This window comes from Schistocerca gregaria, chromosome 1 (genome assembly GCF_023897955.1).
Source record: "Schistocerca gregaria isolate iqSchGreg1 chromosome 1, iqSchGreg1.2, whole genome shotgun sequence".
NCBI classification, from domain to species: Eukaryota; Metazoa; Arthropoda; class Insecta; order Orthoptera; family Acrididae; genus Schistocerca; species Schistocerca gregaria.
The window spans coordinates 734987750-735012030 of NC_064920.1; the positions used below are offsets into that span (position 1 = coordinate 734987750).

At 42.5% G+C, this 24281-nt stretch overlaps 1 protein-coding gene across 1 annotated transcript in view; it reads right to left on the reverse strand.

Annotated features, from left to right (window-relative positions):
- Positions 1–24281, reverse strand: part of LOC126271423 (iroquois-class homeodomain protein IRX-6) — a 776927-nt gene that overhangs the window by 517981 nt on the left and 234665 nt on the right. Inside the window, exon 2 of the mRNA XM_049974156.1 lies at positions 7932–8082. Within this exon, the coding sequence (XP_049830113.1) occupies positions 7932–8082 (151 nt within the window). The remainder of the gene's footprint in view (positions 1–7931; positions 8083–24281) is intronic.

Sequence of the window (24281 nt, forward strand, 5' to 3'; positions counted from 1 at the left end):
ATTACGATTTGCTGGAACATCCACTTTATCCGCTAAATTTACAACTGTGACGTTCACTTATTTCCGAACATAAATACGTGTACCTGGACAAATTTTAATCTTCCAGTGTCGTACTTCAGGGATGGATCTCCTTACTTGAAAATTGTTGCACAAGGGTGCTAACTACAAATGGGACGGCGTCGAAAATGAGTGTATATTTGACATGGTTTTCCACCCTCATTCTGAGAGCTTTCAGTCTTAATCACTTACACTGAGTTCTTAATAGTCAGTCTGACAGACATGCAGAGCTTTATAGTGTCACTAATTACAGAACTGACGTAAGTGCTTTAGGGTATAGCTTGCCTATTGGCATTATTAACCCAAATCAAGAAAATTGTCCATGATAACATACAGACGAGTGGTGTCATGTTCTTCTAATTGGTAACGAGACTGAAACACTGAACACTGTGTTTTTATTACTTATCGCAGAACGATAACCATCATGTTGACTTACTCTCAAGAGCGCTTAAAAATTTGACGTGGAAACATCTTTTTTTTTATTCACTTTAGAGTCCCTATGAACTGTAGTTATTTATTTAATTGTACAATAGTGCTCTAGTGGTGGTTGGCTTCAGTGACTATCCCAAAATCCCAAATTAACTGATGTCAACCACAACATGACTGAGCGATGTCAGAAGTACTTGCGTAACGACAATCTGAGCAGCGGTCAAAGCCCTGAAAATTTCAGCAGCGACTGGGCTGACAGTTTCCTGTCTTTCTTCCGGCTGGACACACAGGTGAGATTGTATATCTCTGCAGGAAAAAAATTTTTGTTTGTTTTTATACAGTGATCTCCAACAGTATAAATATGTACGTGAATGTATAAACACCTGAGGATGGGAGCAAGCCCGAAACCGGTCGTATGACAAATAAATAACGTTTTATTGTGACGGGTAGCGGATATTTTTCTACACCCTACCAAACTTCCTTTTCGAGCCGGGTAGCCCGTGTTCATTTACGTGCTAAGAAACGAATAAAGGAAACATCACGGGACAAATTCGAAAATGATCATTTACAGTGGTTTTATTAAAAAGAAGTATTTCCTAAACTCATTGCCATATATTGCTAAATCATATCTATTGTAAAGAGTTATAAAGCTACTCACTGTGGGGAGAAGCTGTCTGTATAATAATCTTATCTCACAAAATACGCCTTATCCAAGTTCCAGAAAAAAATAATGAGGTAAGACGTAAGTCGCAGTATCAGTGTTTACTCGGAGGACTATATCACCAGATAATCTTTGGATCTTTGAAGGTTGTGCGATACTGTATGCAACATATAATGACGATCAGAAGCGACGTTATCAGAAAGACATGGGAAACAACTGTACTTATGTCCCGACAAAGCGAAGCAGTGATACCTTCTTTCAGATTTCTTATCATGCACCTGTAGATACTATCTGTGACACCTCGGTATATACTGTACTGCGTTAGACACTCATGTGATAAGATCTCATTTTCTTAGAATTTCCAGCTTCTCTTCAATGGTGTAGTTGCAATAATTACATGTCGCCATGGATTGTCATGTCATAGACAGTCTACTAGACCATTCAAGATTTAGAAATTATTATATTTCTGTGGTTGGTTAATATTCGCTTCACCATGTGTGACGTCTTAGTTAAGATACACCTGCTATTGGTGGAAATTTCACTTCGTATATTTAATGTCTTAACTTTGCACGTGTGTTTCTAAGGCACAAATGGAGAATCATCTAAACCACCTGAAACATTACTTCGGGTGATGTATGTTCTAAGCTAGATCGCGCAAAAACGGCACGCATTTTCTGTACGGTTCTCCTTCACTTTCCCATTCCGGAACGGAGAGCATTACGTGTTATGTTGCAGATGCAGGCCATTTTTTACTTGCATAATTACAATTTTAGGACTTGTCCCACGTTATTAGCCATCTGCACTGATTCTAAAAAAAAAGATACTACTAATTCTGAAATTCTGAGTTACAGGTCATGTGCCAGATGCCAGATTTGTTAGCAATTTATTGCCACCATCATCGACCATTCGTTATCGCAGGCTCGTTCAAAGTTAAATGTCTCTCGATGGTTTTATATACGCTCTGATCTTCAATGAGCAGGCTCACTTTGCCCATACACCTCTACCAAATCTCCTTGAAAAAGGTCATCATTTCGGACATTCCTTATGACCATAATCTCTAGCAAATCGATTGACGTTTTCTAAGTTGTACATAATGGCATTATGTACGTCAAGGGAGTTCCGTGCTACCGGTACTTCTAAGCCAACCGCTAACCGCTACACGTAACATAATTATGTGAGGAAATTTTTTTTAAATAGTATTTTGTTGCAGATTACAATGTTCCACTGACTGAATTTCAGTCTTTTGTCATATAGCGAAGGCAACACTACAGTATCACAAATATCTCAAGTAGATGCAGATGGGGGACGTACACACGACTTCAGATTGTCGAATTGGCGTTGGAAATAAAACAACAAAATTTAAACATTATCAGGCAAAAACTAGTTACAAATAAGAACTGCGTAATTTTCGGTTTAAAGACTTACGTAATATCAATTAATTGGAAATATTCTGTCTTCAATTAGCCATTCAATTGAGTGAGGAATATTAGATGTATGTCAACATTCGTTACAACTCCATTATTGCCGGCCGAAGTGGCCGTGCGGTTCTAGGCGCTACAGTCTGGAACCAAGCGACCGCTACGGTCGCAGGTTCGAATCCTGCCTCGGGCATGGATGTGTGTGATGTTCTTAGGTTAGTTAGGTTTAATTAGTACTAAGTTCTAGGCGACTGATGACCTCAGAAGTTAAGTCGCATAGTGCTCAGAGCCATTTGAACCATTTTTGAACTCCATTATTTTCATTTTTGTTGCTAAGCATATTGTTGAGAGCGGCGTCATTATAGATGAGCATTAGTTTGGGCCTGCCCTCATATTACAAAGGTTGTTTCGATTACGCTACGGAAGTTTCGCTGGGAAGCCCTTACACATCCTCCATACAGTCCTGATCTCTCCCCATGCGTTATATGTGTTCGTATTTGGAAAACATCAAGCAAAAATGAAAATTAACAAGTATATGCCCTAACTGTTTCTCAGAGCCTTCGGGAATATTAAGTGCGTGTGTCAGGGAACAGTGTTGCGTCTATTTTGGTACAGTTTACGAAGTAATGTAGCGATCATTTGTCGCAGCAGTACCGAACAAGGCTTTACATCAACATTGCTTTGCGTAAAATGCTTCTGTGCACTACTTACTTTATTTGGTAGTTACTGCGTTTCTTTGTCAAAGTTATAGCGAGTACATTCGGTGTCAACCTAATACGCAAACTGTACTTCGCCTTTTCATTTCTCAGTTAGAAAACGCACAAAAAAAAAAAAAAAAATGTGTTGACTACGGAATTACCGAATCAGTATTCTTAATTTCGCACTTTAATGCCACATTACGTTCAGCCCTTTCTATTTGAGTTGTTAACGCTAAACACTTACTTTGTGTCAGTTTCTTTGTTCTGTACGTTATGAAGTATTCTCTGACATTATGTCACTAGTACAACTGTCCAACACAATAAAGAATTATGCAAGGAAATAAAAATTTGATTTCAGTAGCTTATTGTTAACAAAAGGTCTTCTGTGTATTTCACGAGTGCAGAAACAAGAGCAAGGCGACATGGAGCATTTGTTAAGTCACTGTTCTCGCATTTAGAAGAAGCAAGATTCAAATAACCGTCTGATCAGCCATACTGAGGGTTCCCTTGTAAGGATTAAGATCCTACGATGGTTCTTTTGAATATGATACAACCAATTTCGATCCTCGTTATTATCCAGACGCAATCTCTTTCCATTTGTATTTTCCTCTTTCAATAACAAACGGCCTAGTTCATTATCAAAAACACATTTCTCGGTTAGAAATACAACATTATATTTGCTGCTCTTGTGTACCACAATCAGCCACTAAAGTGTCTGAAATACGCCCAATGACACAATCTGCTCTGGAACTACTTTTTGTCTCCGTGCCCGTCGTAGGCGCCAGATGTAACCTCTCATAATCCATCAACTCATTTTAGTTTTTGTTGGACCTATTTGTCTTGTTATAGTTGTCTCTTTTTTTATTTCGTTCCTGCCCCCCCCCCCTTTTTTTTTAGTCCGTCGGTATTTCGAAATCGAAACTGTCGTGCGCTGCCACATACTATTAATGAGAGGAAATATTCACCACCACTAACTGTAAGAATGCAAATGCTTTCTAGTACATATACTGATTTCACTTTGCTGACTAACTACTGTGTTACACAGATGGCTTCTTCCGCTTCAGCAATTTTAACACAGGCAGTTATGTGTCAAACATGTACGATATTCGGTACTTTAATGGTATGCAAGATTGTGTGTATGTCTGGCGTGATGCCTTAACAGACGACAGGTGACACAAATCGTACCCTTTCGTATATTTAATTACGTGCTATGAAATGTACTTCGTGGACAAGAGCAATATTTGAAAAGAACTTTCGTGTTAAATACAAACAAAAATTGCTATATTGATAAGGCGACGCGAGGAGATACGTTTGCAAGGAAATAAATCGATGCTACAGCTATTGCTGCATGGCATGACATGGCGTAGTTAAGACAAAATGAACGGCAGTTCCGTGGTGTTATACGTGAGGCGTAAATGTAGAAGTTGTGTTAAGGCTATTGCTACGCCTTAATCGACACATCTGACAATAGGAAATCTGGCAATAAGAAAGTATTAACTCAGATAAGAACAACTAGTAATGTATAACGATTAGATAGCTCCAAAATTTGACATTTTAGATTATACTTCACGAATCTGAAAACATGACACGAAACTCTCAACAAACAACAAATCTTCTATTTATTAAAACCTGTCTCTCTTAAAATGTATCTGTTATGAGATCACCTAAAGAGCTTTCCGTTGTCCTGATTTTTCGTACACTGTTCATAATTTCTAAATGTAACTTGCCTTAAAGAACTTCCTGAAACTCTGTTTACAGTTAGCCACATTAAAAAAAAATACTTTAAGTGGTTTTCAGTTATTTTTAGGTTATAATAATATTCTAACAATTTAAGAATTATGTGGTGTCAATCATTTCTTCCCGTAGAAGCTAAAATAAAAACTGTTTATTTCACAAAGGACTGATTTAGGAAATTTTAATTTTCGTTTTCTATAACAGAGTTATTTAATGCATAAGCCACTCTAATGAATGATGAATCTCTTCACAGTGTTAAACTCAGTAGTATGAGTTTCAAGTCGAGTGCTCATGAAACGATAATTGGCGTATTTACATCTACAGTTGACAACCCAACTTATGGCGCATGGCTGTAGTGAACTGTATTTTAACTTGCCTTAAATTTCTCTTGTTAGTGATAACGTAATTTATGAAACTGCGGAACAGGCATAATGAAGCCATCAGTTTCAGCAATTCGGGGGCTTTGTAAGACTAAATTGTGATCGTACTGACGCAGTGCAGGCCGAACCACCGTGTGAAACATTACCTTATGTTGCACTTTATATGTGGCACCTGTTTCACAAATGTGTCAGTGTTTGGAATTCTTATCAAATAATCTTGGCAGCAGACATCACGGAACTGTGAGACACGCGGCTGTGATAGTAACAGGTCGGCAGAGCCCGTACGAAAGTGCAACAGAAATGCTGGGGAAATTTTATTGGGATCCCTTGGAAGAAAGACGAAACAGTTCTCGCGAAACTCTGTTGGTCATATTTAGAGAACAAAGTAGGACAGAACTGGATAATACTGGCACAGTGTGCCTTCCACCGTGCACTTTGTACTGACTTGTGGGGAATATATGTAGATATAGGTATAGAAATTTCCAGTTGTTAAACAATGATTAACAGGAAAACTATTAACAACGGTCACTCATTCACAGCTAATAACTTTCCTGCTGGAAATCCATACACCAATTTTTGACTTCCGGCGGAATCTCGCAACTGGCAGTATGGTCTCTGACATCGCTGCTCTTCTCCTGATCCGCGCCAGTACTGATGGGACGTCCTTCTACTGTTCGGTTCCAGGGAGTGGTGTGGCACCACTGGTCGTCTGAAAATCAGAGGTAGCCTTCTTTGTATTTACATGGTTACTGAAAAGTAATTGATGAAACCAGTTCGCCAGTTAGACACGTTCGCATATTCGGAAATTGGTTTAAACAGGCACAGTCGTCACTGCATGTAAAGGACGGAGCGATCACAGAGACCTCTATTCCTAGAGAACTTTCTGTGTGCTGCTTTAGACTAGCAGGACAATATCTGAGTTAAGATCATGGCATAGTATACGTCAATTGTGTCGAAGCATCTCTTGACACCCTCATCCTTATTTTTCCCGATAAGAAACGAAATGATATGCTCTACAAGAGATCTCTCAACTTGATAACTAAAGTAAGTAATCTGTTCGTGATTTTTGCTTCTCGGTGCTAATACACTATTATTAACCTCATTTTATTGTAAACGTAACTACCCGGTATCTATGGCGAAAAACGATGGTTTCACCTGTATGCATAGCAGCTGTTCAGACGTAAACATACAATTTCTCAAATTGTGAATGAGAAGTTGCTTCTGTGTGAGAAAAGCATCCGATAACCTACTGTCAACTAATTTAGAGGCATACAGAAGCTGTGTTACACACTATGCGTTTATTTTCTTCAGTTAGTTCTCCAATTGAAAATATATCATAACAAAACAAATTAAGACAGCTCAGTTGCTGAATGAAAAAACACCATTTGATCTCCATAAACTATACGAACTTTGTGTCGAAGTAGGAAACTACGACCCTCGAGCACCATGGAAAACGGGAAAAATAAATGAATTGTATTTTTTATAAAGAAAGGGGTAAAACAGGCAGATTGTATACGTTTTCTGTTCCGGTTCACGTAGGCCTATACTGATCAAGGCTTTTGTACTCACCGGCTTCTGTTCTGTCATTTACTCAACGGAAGAAAGTAATTCTGATGCAGAGAGTCATATTTCTTCAATTCTGATGCAATGAATCATGTTTCTTCACTTGCTGAGAGCAAGAGAGAAAAAATTTTAAAAGAAAATAAATTGAAAACAAAATGAATCTTTGTCGAATACACGCAGTATCCACAAAAATAATGTGCCGCTATGTGTGCTTAAGAAAGAAAATGGGTCTCGTGTCAAAATAGCTGCTTCTGGTTCAAATTTCACGCAACAGATTATTTGCGTTAAGTACGCTAATTCTATTCGTATTTCAAATCCTTCAAAATATTTTCGCTGCACAGTAGATGTCAAAGTCTAACAGTACAGCGCATGTAGTATTCAAAATGAGACTGAGGCGCTATAATTACCCTTCAACGGTAGGAAACACAACATATAAATAACGCCCTCTATATCAAGATGTATGATGCGTGATGAGAAGTTGAAACTGTATAGATCATAGTCAAGAAATTGCATAGTTTATGTCGGACTTTCAGCCACATTACCCTTCATTATGTGACAGTTAGCCATGACCTACAGATGTTGTAGCTTGAACCGAATAATGGTTGAGAAGGAGTAGGTATGTGGAGTTCTAATAGTGATGGCAGTGATGACACGTAAATGCAACATTTCAAACGTCTTGTATGCACAATGTAGACGACATCAAACCTTCAGTCGTAGAGAGTTTTGATGGCGACCGAATAGCTGGGGACCTCTCTGGCTGCCATACGATTATGCAAAAAGCCTCTACTGTTTTATCGCTTGGGCTGAGCAATCGTCCAAATGTGACTAATCATATTTGGAAAGGCACTCTTGTTACCAAATATAGCAATATTGGAAATTTTCAGTTCGAGAACTGCGTAAAGTGTTTGTGTGTGTCCTTGGCAGTAGTTATCAGCTGTGAGTCAGCCCGTGTCCGACTCCTGGACGCAGAAGTAAATGTGAGCGCACTTACCGTGGGCCTTCGGCTGCGAACCCGCGACCCGCACGCAGCGACTTGGCGGCGGAGGGCAGCGGCGACGGCCAGACCGCGGCGGGCCGCTTTCGCGCGCCGCCCACAGGTGGCAGCACGCCTCGCGCCTTCAGGGTCACTCCGCGCCGGCACGCTGCACAAAACCACGCACGTCCATCCTACTGCAGTCCTCGCCTGTGAGCCATACAAGCCTATCACTGTCCACGTGTTAATACACCGGAAGCAATGTGTCGGAAGTCACCGGTACACACGCTTTTGTCTCTATTGAAACAAACGTGTCCTCCGAAACTAATCTGCCGAAAGTCAATAGCACCCATCTCCCAAGTTTATAAATATTTGTCGCTTCTACAAGTCGAGATATGCTCAAATAAGCTATTTGTCTTAGTACAAAAATAGTAGCGCGTCTTTTCTATGCTCACTGGAATAGGTAGTCGATCAGGTAATTACACGATCCTGATTTAAAAGCAGAGAGCAATTTTAAGCGCTTTGTTTCCGATAAGCAGACTGCTGCATTTGTTGTTGGAACGGGATGAGCCTACTCACGTTTTTGTAGGGCTTTTATAACTGAACGGAAACGCGGAAATCACCTTTATTGGCAGTCTTAGGTAGGTGAGGTCATTTCTGTATCAGAGCATAGTCGGCCATTTGGAAACATTTTCACTGAACGCAATATTCAGAAGGTTTCCCGGGAGATCACGGGAACTTTACTGGTCGTTAATTTACCAACAGACTTGTGTGAAGACGTTAAGGAGTAACTTACATGATAATAGAAGAAGCTCAAAACGGAAAAATTGTTGGCGTTCAAAATGGTTCTGAGCACTACGGAGCTTAACTTCTGAGGTCATCAGTTCTCTGTAACTTAGAACTACTTAAACCTAACTAACCGAAGGACATCACATACATCCATGCCCGAGGCAGGATTCGAACCTGCAACCGTAGCGGTCTCGCGGTTCCACACTGTAGCGCCTAGAACCGCTCGGCCAACCCGGCCGGCAATTGTTGGGGGCTCCAGCGATTAGGATAGGTAAGACGAACACTAACGATTAAAAAAACTTAATACATAAATTAAAACAAATTAAATTGGTTACGGACGTTGTTCCGCTGAGTGACAGCAGCGAGTAGCGAGAAATGAGCCAAGCGGTCTGGCGTAGATGCCCAAATGAACAAGATCCGGTAACTGTCTGAACTCTCGAAACCGGCGAGTGGCATTGAAGACTTGGACGCGGAGTGCTAATCGCAGTACCGTCTTGTGTAGGAGCTAAAGAAGGTGCAGATCGGATCACGGTCGAAGTTCGTAAAAGTGGGAATAACCGTACAGTTTTCCGATAATCAGGAGTGTCTGACATTTTTATGACTTCATATCTTTCACATCTTTCAACTGTTAGCCCGACATTTGCTGAAATTACCAAGGGCCAGTTGAAGTAAAATGGAGATGGTTATCATCTCATGTTTTCAGTCTACTTTGCGAATCTTGGTATCTGAGTGCAGTTGTACAGGGCAGTAGTCAGTTGGGTCACAGCTCTGACCTAGTCTCGATAGTTGAAACTAGACTGGGGGAACTTCCCGAAAGCTATTTCACTGATATAGCAGGACAGAGAGTCGATACAGGTTCTTCGATTAACTGTTCTTTCGTGAACAGCGTAGCAATTACGTAGTGTAGCGGGGTCGAAGATATTGCGAAGAAGTGTTTCATGGAATTTATATGCGATAACAGTGCCTCAGAATTATTCGTGTATTCCCCAGTACACACCTGTTCGCAATACCTTTACCTTTATCTTATCCATGATAACTAAAGTCCTGCTTTAAAGAGAAAAAATTATTTTACTACGCAATCATTCAGCAAGATCAATTCATTCATTCTTTTTTTTCAAACGTTTAAAGTTTTTCTACAACTATTGATTACATATTCATAGGACCGGCATACCTGATAGCCACACCTATGAGATGTGAATCGAATCCATATTCTCCACTTAACGGTGTATCGACGCTAAAATGTACTGCATACTTCAGCTTCAACTTCTGTTCTTGTCTCCAGCACTCAAACCACTGTTTACCAGATACAGGTGACAAGTAGATTTCTTCTACTGACGTTAGGAATTTTTCTTCTAACGTCCGTTTTGCGGCAGCATACCTGATAGATGCTTCCACCACTTCTTATCTGACTGTCCAAAGATCAAGTCCAAAGTTGAAGACCGAACACGAGCTCAATTACACGAATGTTGGGGCAAGATTCGTTCGTGGTCTTGTTCAGTACCCTACTTGACATTAAACCTACTTAGACATTCACCTGATGTAGTACAGAGCATCAGCGGAAGAGTTGCTTTAGGATGGTTAAGAGGGATGTGGACTCCTCTCTACTAAATGCACTCCGTCTTCAGGCCACAAATGGCTCACCGGGACCATCTGACCGCCGTATTATCCTCAGATGAGGATGCGGATAGGAGGGGCATGTGGTCAGCACACCGCTCTCCCCGTCGTTGTGATAGTTTTCTTTGACCGGAGCCGCTACTATTCGGTCGAGTAGCTCCTCAGTTGGCATCACGAGGCTGAGAGCACCTCGAAAAATGGCAACAGCGCAAGGCGGCTGGATGGTCACCCATCCAAGTGCCGACCACCGCCCGACAGCGATTAACTTTGGTGATCTCACGGGAACCGGTGTATCCACTCCGGCGCGGCCGTTGCGCTCTCGCTACTAAATAGTCAATGTTAACTGTACTACCTTAATTGGAAATGTAGTTTACTCAATTTGCTTGTTCTAAATGGTTTGTAGATGAACGTTGCCGACAGCAACCGATAATCGCTGTCGAAATTTTGTATACGAGTACGTCAATGAAGAACGTAGAAAAATAACTTTATCAGTCATGGCTGATCTGCATTGCGACAGACGTGTTGCTTTCTCCACACCAGCTTTTTCCTTAGTCCATACACTTCGACCTTTCAGTCGTATTTCAGTAGCTGAGTTGATAATCCCTTGCACATGTTTTAACACGACGTATATTTTGCTGAAGAGACTCCCCGTCTTAAACTGCATGTAGTTTCTTCGTCGGTTCGACCAACGTGTATTTTACAAATCCCTAAACCAAAATTTCTTTTCCTTCCAGCGTATTTTTAGAACCTTCATACTTAGTGTATCACTGTTCCTGTATAACCTGATTTTTAGCCGGCCGTTGTGGCCGAGGGGTTCTAGGCGCTTCAGTCTGGAACCGCGCGTCAGCTACCGTCGCAGGTTCGATTCCTGCCTCGGGCAAGGATGTGTATGATGTCCATAGGTTAGTTAGGTTTAAGTACTTATAAGTTCTAGGGGAGCGATGACCTCAGAAGTTAAGTCCCATAGTGCTCAGAGCCATATGAAAAAAGGAGTCACAGGAAATACTGAAGTAAAAAAAAGCACTGTAAATATCTCCACACTGCACAAAGTTAATCTGTGACAAAAGAACCATGCACACAAAACTTTAGAACAAACAAATACTCTCATCAGCAGGAATATGCTATTAATACATGACCTGTCATCGACAGGTTAACAACGTGGGATTGCAGCAAAATTGTCTGAAGAAGAATTACGGGCATTTATTTATTAGAAAAATGTCTTCATATCAGTGGAGCATTTTCTAAATGTGTAAATAAACAGGCATTATTGTATTCAGCATAACGTTCATTGTGACTACTGGAAACGCTCCTCAAGCATGTAACCACAATCATTTTATAAATAACGAAACAAACACCACAAATAAAACCCACTTACTACACATGGAAATACGTAACAAATAATGTGGCTCCTGTAATAACAGATACTGTAGTATGGAACTCACGTTTATTACGTAGGACCCGAATATTAGTATGACGAAATGCAATTCTCACTGTTCTGTAGCAACACATTGTAAGTTAATCACACGAAACACACGCATACGCACGTGCGCACTCACAAACACAAACACAAACACACACACACGCACACACACACACACACACACACACACACACACACACACATACATACTAATAAAGAAATAATCAGCCGAAATGAAAAGGGAAACGAGAAATATAGAAACCAGAAACACTGTAGAAGCTTAATGTAGCACCACCCAATGACATACGAACACTGGGCCACATAAAGAACCGAACGACATCAAACTGTCGGTGTGGGCCTGAAGGATAATAGCGAGAGTAACGTCTATGAGAAAAGACATGAAATGTTTTTTTGTGTTTGGTATAAATCTCATTCTAAAGGGCACTTATGCAACGATGTCACACATAGTTTAAACTTAAATCATTACAACCACATTCCTTATCAAAAGGTAAAATGTCAATAACAATCGACGATGATACGTCAATACTTGTTGCTAGACATGGGATTCAGTATCATCGTAAATGGCTACCACTTTATAGAAACATCAGATAAAAATTGCCGAATGAAAGTTGAAGTAAAGCTGCAGAAATTTAGTGCAGTGCGTCACATCTGGGTCACTAGTTACGGGCGCTTGGAGGAGAGTTTGTATCTGAAGGATTTAATTTTTAGTTCTCGCAGTAGCTCATTAGGCATTCAAAGCAGCATATAATTTCAAGCATCCAGAAAGCAATAGCACTTTTCTTATGCACTGATAGCTGTGTAGTCATTGTGATTACCAGTAAACCTCCGATGCTTTAAAGAATCGAACTTACACGTGTAAAACAGCTTCAAACATCAAATTAATTTACAGATGTGTTAATGTGTCAAATTAACGATGTTAAGCTTGTGAGACAGGAAAAGGCTGGAGAATATTTGAAATTATGTGGGCTATAAAGTTTGTTAGAAGTCACCAAGTGATCTCATTATGAAACACCAGAGGTGCTTAGCGTGACTAATTTGTGCCCCCTTTAAAACAAAAGCTGGTTTTTCACGCATCTCAACACCAGATTTGTGGTTCTATCTTCTGATGAGTCGTAGAGTTATATAATTGGGCAAAACCATTTTATGGTGAATGTGTATACTGTGTGCAAAATGTACTGTGAATAGAGTTATTGGTCAAGAAGTAATCAATCAAAACGTCGTGCCCGATGCTCAAGTTTTGCTGCAGGAACAGCAAAAGTGTAGTACGGGATAAGCTTTTTCCCTTTCGCAATTTTGTGTGAGGTTGTCAGCGAGGAAAAGTCTCGTCTAGGTTTAAAATCCACGCATATTATAAAAATGGATGTGTGTGCGCAGGTGCGCGCCCTCGTGTGTCTGTGTGTGTGTTCCACGTCTCCTCCTAAACCAGTGGACGGATTTCAGCCAAACGTGGAACACACATCCTTTACTCCAGTCGGTGTCTGCGTAAGAACCACCTGCACATCAAAGTTCAGGAGATATGACGTCAAAAAAAAAAAGGAGATACGTGAAAAACTGTCGCATCTTGCATGAAGTTTAAATTTGTTACTTTTGTGCTACCTCTATTCGCAATAAATTTCGCAAGTGGTACGCACATATACCGCTATATGGACCTGCAAGGTTATTTCACTGTACCACTGGATATGTCATACGCACTGAGATGAGGGAAAAAATGCTGCCTCACATACACTAATGTTCAGAAAAACAGGACAGCTTGAACGACTGGTGTTAAGACGGTTATATTCACAGGACATGTACAGGGTGTTTCAAAAATGACCGGTATATTTGAAACGGCAATAAAAACTAAACGAGCAGCGATAGAAATACACCGTTTGTTGCAATATGCTTGGGACAACAGTACATTTTCAGGCGGACAAACTTTCGAAATTACAGTAGTTACAATTTTCAACAACAGATGGCACTGCGGTCTGGGAAACTCTATAGTACGATATTTTCCACATATCCACCATGCGTAACAATAATATGGCGTAGTCTCTGAATGAAATTACCCGAAACCTTTGACAACGTGTCTGGCGGAATGGCTTCACATGCAGATGAGATCTACTGCTTCAGCTGTTCAATTGTTTCTGGATTCTGGCGGTACACCTGGTCTTTCAAGTGTCCCCACAGAAAGCAGTCACAGGACCGAAAAGCGATACAATAAAGGATCTGTTTGAAAAATTTCAACTGACTGGGAACATGACGGATGAACGTGCTGGAAAGGTAGGGCGACCGCGTACGGCAACCACAGAGGGCAACGCGCACCTAGTGCAGCAGGTGATCCAACAGCGGGTTTCCGTTCGCCGTGTTGCAGCTGCGGTCCAAATGACGCCAACGTCCATGTATCGTCTCATGCGCCAGAGTTTACACCTCTATCCATACAAAATTCAAATTCGGCAACCCCTCAGCGCCAGTACCATTGCTGCACGAGAGACATTCGCTAACGATATAGTGCACACGATTGATGACGGCGATATGCATATGGGCAGCATTTGGTTTACTGACGAAGCTTATTTTTACCTGGACGGCTTCGTCAAGAAACAGAACTGGCGCATATGGGGAACCGAAAAGCCCCATGTTGCAGTCCCATCGTCCCTGCATCCTCAAAAAGTACTGGTCTGGGCCGCCATTTCTTCCAAAGGAATCAGTGGCCCATTTTTCAGATCCGAAACGATTACTGCATCACGCTATTTGGACATTCTTCGTGAATTTGTGGCGGTACAAACTGCCTTAGACGACACTGCGAACACCTCGTGGTTTATGCAAGATGGTGCCCGGCCACATCGCACGGCCGACGTCTTTAATTTCCTGAATGAATATTTCGATGATCGTGTGATTGCTTTGGGCTATCCGAAACATACAGGAGGTGGCGTGGATTGGCCTCCCTATTCGCCGGACATGAACCCCTGTGACTGCTTTCTGTGGGGACACTTGAAAGACCAGGTGTACCGCCAGAATCCAGAAACAATTGAACAGCTGAAGCAGTAGATCTCATCTGCATGTGAAGCCATTCCGCCAGACACGTTGTCAAAGGTTTCGGGTAATTTCATTCAGAGACTACGCCATATTATTGTTACGCATGGTGGATATGTGGAAAATATCGTACTATAGAGTTTCCCAGACCGCAGCGCCATCTGTTGTTGACAATTGTAACTACTGTAATTTCGAAAGTTTGTCTGCCTGAAAATGTACTGTTGTCCCAAGCATATTGCAACAAACGGTGTATTTCTATCGCTGCTCGTTTAGTTTGTATTGCCGTTTTAAATATACCGGTCATTTTTGAAACACCCTGTATAATAGTATGTCCTGCAGAAATGATTGGCATTTTAGTCACCTCGTTTGAGCACGTGCCCTGTTGCCTAGTAGGGATAGGATTCGGCACGTATTCTGATAACATGTTCTATAAATGATGACATCGACGCGTTTAAGGAGCGAATGGTGTCCTGTAGTACAGCCATCCATGCTACACTCATCCGGATCCAAAGCTCATCTGTGATGGTTGGCGTTGTGTCACATTACTGTACCCGTTTTTTACAATATCCCACAAGTTATCCATTGGCGACAAGTCTGGTGATCTGGCGGGCCAGGGCAAAAGACTCATATCCTGTGATACCAAGAAGGCACGTGTTCGTCCAGCAACATGTGGTCGTGCTTTATATTGTTGAAAAATTGCGTCTGGGTTGCTGTGCAGAAAGACTATGGCTACGGGTCGCAGGATCTCATTCACGTAGGGCACATTGGTCACTGTGCCCTGGACACGCTGTGATTTGTAGTTGTACCCAATAGCATCCACACCATAGGGACTTAATTTGGCGCTGTACATCATGTGCCAATGCAGCGACTGTGATGCCGCTCCTCCTGTCAGCGGCGATCCAAAATGCGGCAGTAATTTCCAAGCGAACAGAACCTGGATTCGTCCGAAAACACTATCTGATGCCATTCCTGTTTCCAGTGATGTTGTTCCGTACACCATTGCCGCCCAGACTATTTCTTCTTATTCATCAAAGGTAGGCGGAGAAACGGACCAAGCGCACATAACCCATGCCGTAATAAACGGCGACGGACTGTCACACCTAATAGTGTACGATGTGTTCCACTGTTGCGCCAGTGACGACAAAGCAACCTCTGACACTTTTAATTCTTGCTACTGGAGACAGTTACAGAGTTTGAAGTTCCAGTTCAACGGGTCCACTGCATAATATCATCTCAGAAGATTTCCAGGGTGTGATTAAATACCTGTATAACTACACTAAGGTAAGTTGATAACGTTTCTTTCTCTGGAAACTGAAGCAATTCTTATATACGGTACTTCATGTTAATAGTCATTGCTCTGTCAGTAACAGTGAATATATGTTTATTTTTGAAGATGTAACATTGTCGAAAAGAGTTGCTATACATTTCCATATATGGATACCTCAGTCAAATACTATGAGCTATAATTTGTTTATGTTTGTGTGTGTGGTGGGGGACTGAGGAGGGACTTACATTGTCTCAAGTGTTTACCTAGATTTTTGAGTTTCTTTTTTGTTTACTTTCAGTCTACAAACTCTATTGCGGAGTGGCTGGACGAAGTGGGGTGGAATTTCGCGCGCTGTTGGGGCCTTTGGATGAAACACTTATGGTTCTGCAGTGACCATATAGCAGTGAAACAGCCGTTTCGATTATAAGTACGATTTCAGTGTCCTTTTATTTGCTTCGTCCACCTTTTCCTCAACACGTGTTCATCGAAAGTACCAATGTAGCACTGTAGGCTTCCTTATTTTATTCCGGTTTACCTCTATTGTTTCAAGGCTGTACTTACAGGGAGGGGGTGGATAAAATATGGAAAAATCAAAAACTCAACACATTAATATTCGTAATACGGTGTAGGGAAAACGTTGGCATTGTCCCATTTGGTTTTCAAGGGACTCTTATACCATTCTATCAGCAAGATAATGGCAAGTTCGGGTAACAATGATGAAGGTGGATAGAGATCACGTACGTCTCTCAAGATTAGACCACAAGGATTCAATAATATTGAGAGCTGATAACTGTTGTGGCCAGGGGAGATGCGACAATTTATCCTCGCTCTCACAAAACCAGTCCTGGAAGATGCGAGATGTGATAACACAGGCCGTGTTGTCTTGGAACACCGTGTCATCATTGGCACACAAATACTGTCATGGGATGGTCTAATCAGACAATGCTCACATAATACTAGGCAGTAATGAGATCTTACAGAGAAACAACAGGGCCCATGGGATACCACGATATGGCTGTCCAATCTTCATCTAACAGCCACCAGCTCATGCTCACAATGACCCGTGCGCAGAAATCAGACACCTGCGTCACTCCTTGCCCTTGCATACACCTCCTTGCCTCTTCGTGCAAAGGCCGTATGCACGTTGTGCGAGCGGAAAGTTGCACAAGTGCACCTTAAAGAAGGGAAATTATGGGCACCCTCTGTCTTTGTTCTGGGCGTTATCGTATGTAACTTACTTTCTGAATCAGAGACTGGAACGTTACCCAGGATATTCGTAACTAATCTGTTTCATAACATAGGTAAAACAATTTTAAACATACTCTACAGAAATACATCCCACTGTAACAGCACTGTTCCTAATCACTAAGTCAATTGATTATTCCCATTGCCCAGGGCGATCAAGCGAGGTGTGTTGAAATTCAGGACTAGCTACGCTTTCATAGGAATCAGAATTTATATCTGAGGATCCAAAGCTACGTTTCCTGTAGCTTCCGTAACTGAGTCATGCTGAATGATTCCTTTGATAAGCGCACTGCTGGTTTCGTTCCCTACTCTCGTCCTATGCTAGTGATGACCATGTCACCGATGGTATATTCGACCCTAATCTTCTTTCCACCTCCTTTTTATCCAAAATGAATAAGAAATCATTCATCAGTGAACGATATAACAAGTACGTCTCACGTAGATTATGAGCGCACACGATTTCTTCTGTCACACATGAAGATCTGTATCTACTCATACATATTATATGAGGGCGAATTTTTATATGAAAACTCTTAAAGCTTTTTAAATGAAACAAACATTATTAACATACTACAACTTGATTCATCAAGTCTACATATTTATTTATTTATTTATTGTTTATGTTAAATTCTGAAAACCCATGCAGTCCATCGCTTTCATGTGCGATCTCGACTTCATGGGTTTTCGGTTCCTAACATAAATAAAAACAATTGTATCAGATCGCGTACTTCCTGGTTGACAATGTCAACAAAATTGATAAACGCTGTAGGCCAGGCGGCAGGATACTTCACGTATTTCATGTTGGATCTTGACTTCTTAGGTTGTCAATCCCTAACGTCTTCACAGTCGGCGGGACTCACGATTATCGGAGGCATCTTGAACACTCATTACACAACGTAAACAAGTAGAATGAGACTGTAATGGCGTCAGTGCGTAGATTAAGGTACAGGCTTTCATGTAAAAATAAAATTATTGAACTGTTTTAGCACGTCTTTTTTTAATTTCAAAACGGTACTTAAAAACAAGCCTCGTACTTCACATTCACTACCGTAGGATAATAGCCTTACTTACACTGCGTTTGAACAGTCCCTTTTTCGACATCATGAAAGGGGATACAATCTGTCCCTAGACCGTTTCTTTGGCAGAATGACAGGGTCACAACTGCAAGTTTGCAGTCGCCGTAGTACATGAACTTTATTCGCATTCTCAACTACAGCAGAGATCGAAAGCCCTTCAAATCATGTTCGAAATGACTTACTACTAAAATGCATTTTACACTGAAAATTTTAATTAGATATCAGTTACACTCAGAACTTTCATTATTACTAGGAAATGAAGAATAATTTAATCTATAATTTTGTTAATGGAGAGAGAAGAATCGCCTACGCACTAGTACTCAGAACGCGTATAACATTTTTTCGTATGGATGACAGACTGACGTCCGTATAAATACATAACAAGTCATGCCCTTCTTAGGTTAATAATAAGCCGATGCGGAATAGTGGTGGTCTTTCTGACCACGTTTCAGTATGTTTCGATTTTATTATTTGATTATTTTACACGAAAACGATCACTCTCGCTTTACTGCAGTGAGTAATCACGTGCGAATATGAGAACGAAGCGACGAATGTAACACACATTTAGCATCGAAACTAGTCCCTTGGTGCATTCCTCAGCACTCCTCACGTCGTTTCACCTTCTCATTGGATATGAATCTCCTCTTGGCCAAAGAGTGACGCATGATAAGATATCCTACATGTATTTTCTCCTAAACAGTAATCAATTTGTCATAAAGCTTCCGTACATCTGTCTTACTTTTCGTTGCTAGGTAAGAATTAATACCCTCTCGAGAAAAAAGATTAATAGAGAATGAGACGTAGCTTAGTTCAACAAGGACACTCTTACTGTTCTTTGCTAGGGAATGATTAATATCCTCTGGAGACGGAGATTAATAGAGACTGATAGGTAGGCTAGTTCAACAAGGGAGAACAACTGTGCGTGACTATAGTGAAGTAGCAATGGCAGCTTGATAAGTGACGGAATAATACGGGGTTTCAACTCAACTGGATGTGATTACAAGTAAAGTTACTGTGATATATCACTGAGTAGCAGTTCGGAAACAAAATAGAGACTGAACCTGAGTGGCGTTGACAATATTTCAGAGGTGGTTCAGGGATATTTTACGAGTATTTCGGTAAAATGACAAATGGTCTCCTATGGATCGTTACAGAGTAATAAAGCAGCCAAGATTTATTCGGTTTGCTACCCCATTTATGTTGGTTTCAGTGAGAGTACCTACACAACAGTGAAAAACCAGTAATATGCAGTCACACCGTTGCTGCGAGAACATCGCAGCATAGCGCGACGAGGAGCATTTCGGCAAACTCTTCGTCTGTAAACCTGTTCACACTTCTCAGAACTGAGTATTACTGAATGCAATCTAACGGCTAAGAGTAAAGTGGGCATTGCGGTTTTCAACAGCAAATACCGAGAGTGAATGGTGGAAATGTGATTCTGAACAAGATACACAGCACATTCGATCGACATCTACATCTACATGGATACTATGCAAATCACATTTAAGTGCCTGGCAGAGGATTCATCGAAGCACCTTCACAATTCTCTATTATTCCAATCTCGTATAGCTCGCGGAAAGAACGAACATCTGTATCTTTCCGTACGAGTTCTGATTTCCGTTATTTTATCGTGGTGATGTTTCTCCATATGTAGTTCGGTGTCAACAAAATATTTTCGCATTCGGAGGAGAAAGTTGGTGATTGGTATTTCGTTAGAAGATTCAGTCGCAGCGAAAAACACCTTTCTTTTCATGATGTCCAGCCCTGATCCTGTATCATTTCAGTGACCCTTCTTTGAACTTTTTCGATGCACTCCGTCAATCCGATGCGGTAAGAATCCCACACCGCCCAGCAGTATTCTAAAAGAGGTCGGACACTTGCACTATTGTGCAGATAATTTCAGTGAAGTGCAGATGAAAATATAAATGGTAGTAAAAACCACGTGAAAAGCATATATCTATAACACGTCTGAAGAACATCAGAAATTCTGTAGGTGAAGTTCCATTTCACACTGTATAACACCTAGCTGGGGATTGGAGATTTGAATGGGCTCCTATTTTTAGGATACGTGGAATACTACCAACCCACTAGCACGGTTTTGATCTCTGGTGGAGAAGAGATGCTATACAGTGAAATGGATTTGGCTGAAAATATGATATAGATTTAAAACAAAGAGTCGTCAGTAAGAACTCTAGGTGAGACGAACGTGTGAATAATTAATTCCAGTAGAAGTATCAACATCTTTCATCATTATTGCTTCAGAGCGAGGCACGTATTTATAGCATTTGCAGCGATGCTGATGATAAAGTCTTTGTTCACACTGTAGTGATAACTATAACACCGCTTACAACAAACGCGGAAGAGATAATGATATTAGGCTGTGTGGTTACAAGTTCTGTCCTTGTTCAGTGTAACTAAGTCAGCTCCCTAGTCTGTCTGCACTGTGTAAGTGCACTCAGAATAGACAATCAATCCCCGAAAAAGTTTGCGACAAAAGATACGTCTCCCCAGTTCAGTAATTCGCCAAGAATCACTATTCAGCATACGATAACAACCGATCTACGACGCTAACTCTTAACACCATTTTCTTATGTTTAGATCATTATTTAGTAAACCCCATACGTCAATCAACCATGTCTCAATTTTAATTAGTTGTTCTCATTTCATTATTACCAATGATGATTATATCTCAGTTACGCTAATTCCTGTCTGCTTACTAATTTACTGGGACAGATTTTGCGAGAACCGGACCTCCAACACCTCTGGAGACCCGTTGTCCATTTTGTCAAGCTACTTGTCGACGCTAGGCATGTCACCTCCTGGTGTAAATTCTCCGAACATTACCCAGGTTTACTACGAATCTTATGCCACATGCAGAAACTTTAGCTACAGCAATCGACTTTCTATTCTTTGTGTAGTGTTTCGCCACACACCTTTCACCAATTATGGTGTGGATTGCAAGAGAATGACTTCAGGCAGTTGTGGAGATGTATCGTCACCTACCAGCGTACACTGCAAACGGCAACTGCTCTCGTTGCTAGCCGGCCACTGTGAACGAGCGGTTGTAGGCGCTTCAGCCCGGAACCGCGAAACTGCTACGGTCGTAGGTTCGAATCCTGCCTTGGGCATGGATGTGTGTGACGTCCTTAGGTTAGTTAGGTTTAAGTAGTTCTAAGTTGCAGGGGATTGATGACCTCAGATATTAAGTCCCATAGTGCTCAGAGCCATTTGAACTCTCGCTGCTAGCTAGTGGCCAATACCTCTTACCAGCAAAATTTCTGGCGTCCAATGGATGACTAGGTAGCAGGGGAAGAAGCAAAATTTCGGACTGGACGAGGAGTGAGAAAGAGATCGATCAAACAATCCCACATTCGGTTCCAGTGGTTTATGGAAACAGCAGAAAATCAAAACCTCACTCCTTGTCAATATGACTCCAATGTCTCAACAACCGCACCATCTCGCTCATAACTCACGGCAGTCTGACTAGACAGCACGATGATAGAGCAGGGAGAGTAGGACCCTTAGAAGAGACTGATTCTGGAAAGGACTTTTCGGTTGATTGCTTTGGTTTATCCGTGTTTCTGTTCTGGTAAACAGTGAACGAAGAAAAGAGTGTTTCGCAGGTGGCGCTGACTAGTGACAAAGGCGACAACTAGCAGTGCCAGAAGGAACAGCAGAGAGGGCTGCCCAGGTGCCGACGGCGCGATAACCGCCGCTGTGGAGAGGGTGTTGGCCCGGCGCCGAGTGCTGTCAAAACAGCAATCAACAGCCGTCCGCGGCCGCTAACACGCCCGCTAGAGATAATGGCAAACACGCGGCGCGGCGCGGCGCGCCACGATAGCGATTATCGCAACGCTGTTAATGGTGTGAATCCCGTGTTCGCGACTGCCCGCTGGGGGCGACGGGACCGTGTCGCGACCCCCGCGTCGCCCGCTCTCAAAGGTCACGCCTGGCATTCGCGTCGCACGCCCGCTGGAAGCACATCGTCAGGAATAACGCTCCTGTCAAACGCCAAACAACATTACTCCTCCACAGCACTGTCTGGATTTACCGACAGCAATTCCATTCAACTTCCTGGGTCTCTTGACCGATATGCTATGATGCCTTGGATATTTTTGCACAGGGTGCCTTTTCTTCTTCTACAAGAGGGTTAGGGATAGAACTGTTGACATTATCTTCCTTGCCGTACGTCGACGACTCGTCTTTCTTTGAGTTTATAAACGTATACTGTCGGTTATTCGTTATAAATGTGAGACTCGTTGCTTTTGGTAGTTGTTGATCTCATCGTTCACTTTACTATCATTTCATTTCTGTACGATATCACCACTTTCTGTTTTAACTGGTACAACCACTCCTTTGCTAAACACAAGCTTACTGTTTTCTCATTACAGGTTCATTAACCTGAATTATAGGGAATCCCTGTCGTTGTTAACCCTAAAGTGATAACTACCAACTTCTGTCCTTCAACAAAGAGTCTAGGAATAATGCTAGATAAAAATCCAAATTCAACTGACCACATAACTACAGTGTGCAAGGAGGCATCAGCCTCTTGACCTAAAAAAGATACTTCTACAAATTCTTATACACTCCTGGAAATGGAAAAAAGAACACATTGACACCGGTGTGTCAGACCCACCATACTTGCTCCGGACACTGCGAGAGGGCTGTACAAGCAATGATCACACGCACGGCACAGCGGACACACCAGAAACCGCGGTGTTGGCCGTCGAATGGCGCTAGCTGCGCAGCATTTGTGCACCGCCGCCGTCAGTGTCAGCCAGTTTGCCGTGGCATACGGAGCTCCATCGCAGTCTTTAACACTGGTAGCATGCCGCGACAGCGTGGACGTGAACCGTACGTGCAGCTGACGGACTTTGAGCGAGGGCGTATAGTGGGCATGCGGGAGGCCGGGTGGACGTACCGCCGAATTGCTCAACACGTGGGGCGTGAGGTCTCCACAGTACATCGATGTTGTCGCCAGTGGTCGGCGGAAGGTGCACGTGCCCGTCGACCTGGGACCGGACCGCAGCGACGCACGGATGCACGCCAAGACCGTAGGATCCTACGCAGTGCCGTAGGGGACCGCACCGCCACTTCCCAGCAAATTAGGGACATTGTTGCTCCTGGGGTATCGGCGAGGACCATTCGCAACCGTCTCCATGAAGCTGGGCTACGGTCCCGCACACCGTTAGGCCGTCTTCCGCTCACGCCCCAACATCGTGCAGCCCGCGTCCAGTGGCGTCGCGACAGGCGTGAATGGAGGGACGAATGGAGACGTGTCGTCTTCAGCGATGAGAGTCGCTTCTGCCTTGGTGCCAATGATGGTCGTATGCGTGTTTGGCGCCGTGCAGGTGAGCGCCACAATCAGGACTGCATACGACCGAGGCACACAGGACCAACACCCGGCATCATGGTGTGGGGAGCGATCTCCTACACTGGCCGTACACCTCTGGTGATCGTCGAGGGGACACTGAATAGTGCACGGTACATCCAAACCGTCATGGAACCCATCGTTCTACCATTCCTAGACCGGCAAGAGAACTTGCTGTTCCAACAGGACAATGCACGTCCGCATGTATCCCGTGCCACCCAGCGTGCTCTAGAAGGTGTAAGTCAACTACCCTGGCCAGCAACATTTCCGGATCTGTCCCCCATTGAGCATGTTTGGGACTGGATGAAGCGTCGTCTCACGCGGTCTGCACGTCCAGCACGAACGCTGGTCCAACTGAGGCGCCAGGTGGAAATGGCATGGCAAGCCGTTCCACAGGACTACATCCAGCATCTCTACGATCGTCTCCATGGGAGAATAGCAGCCTGCATTGCTGCGAAAGGTGGATATACACTGTACTAGTGCCGACATTGTGCATGCTCTGTTGCCTGTGTCTATGTGCCTGTGGTTCTGTCAGTGTGATCATGTGATGTATCTG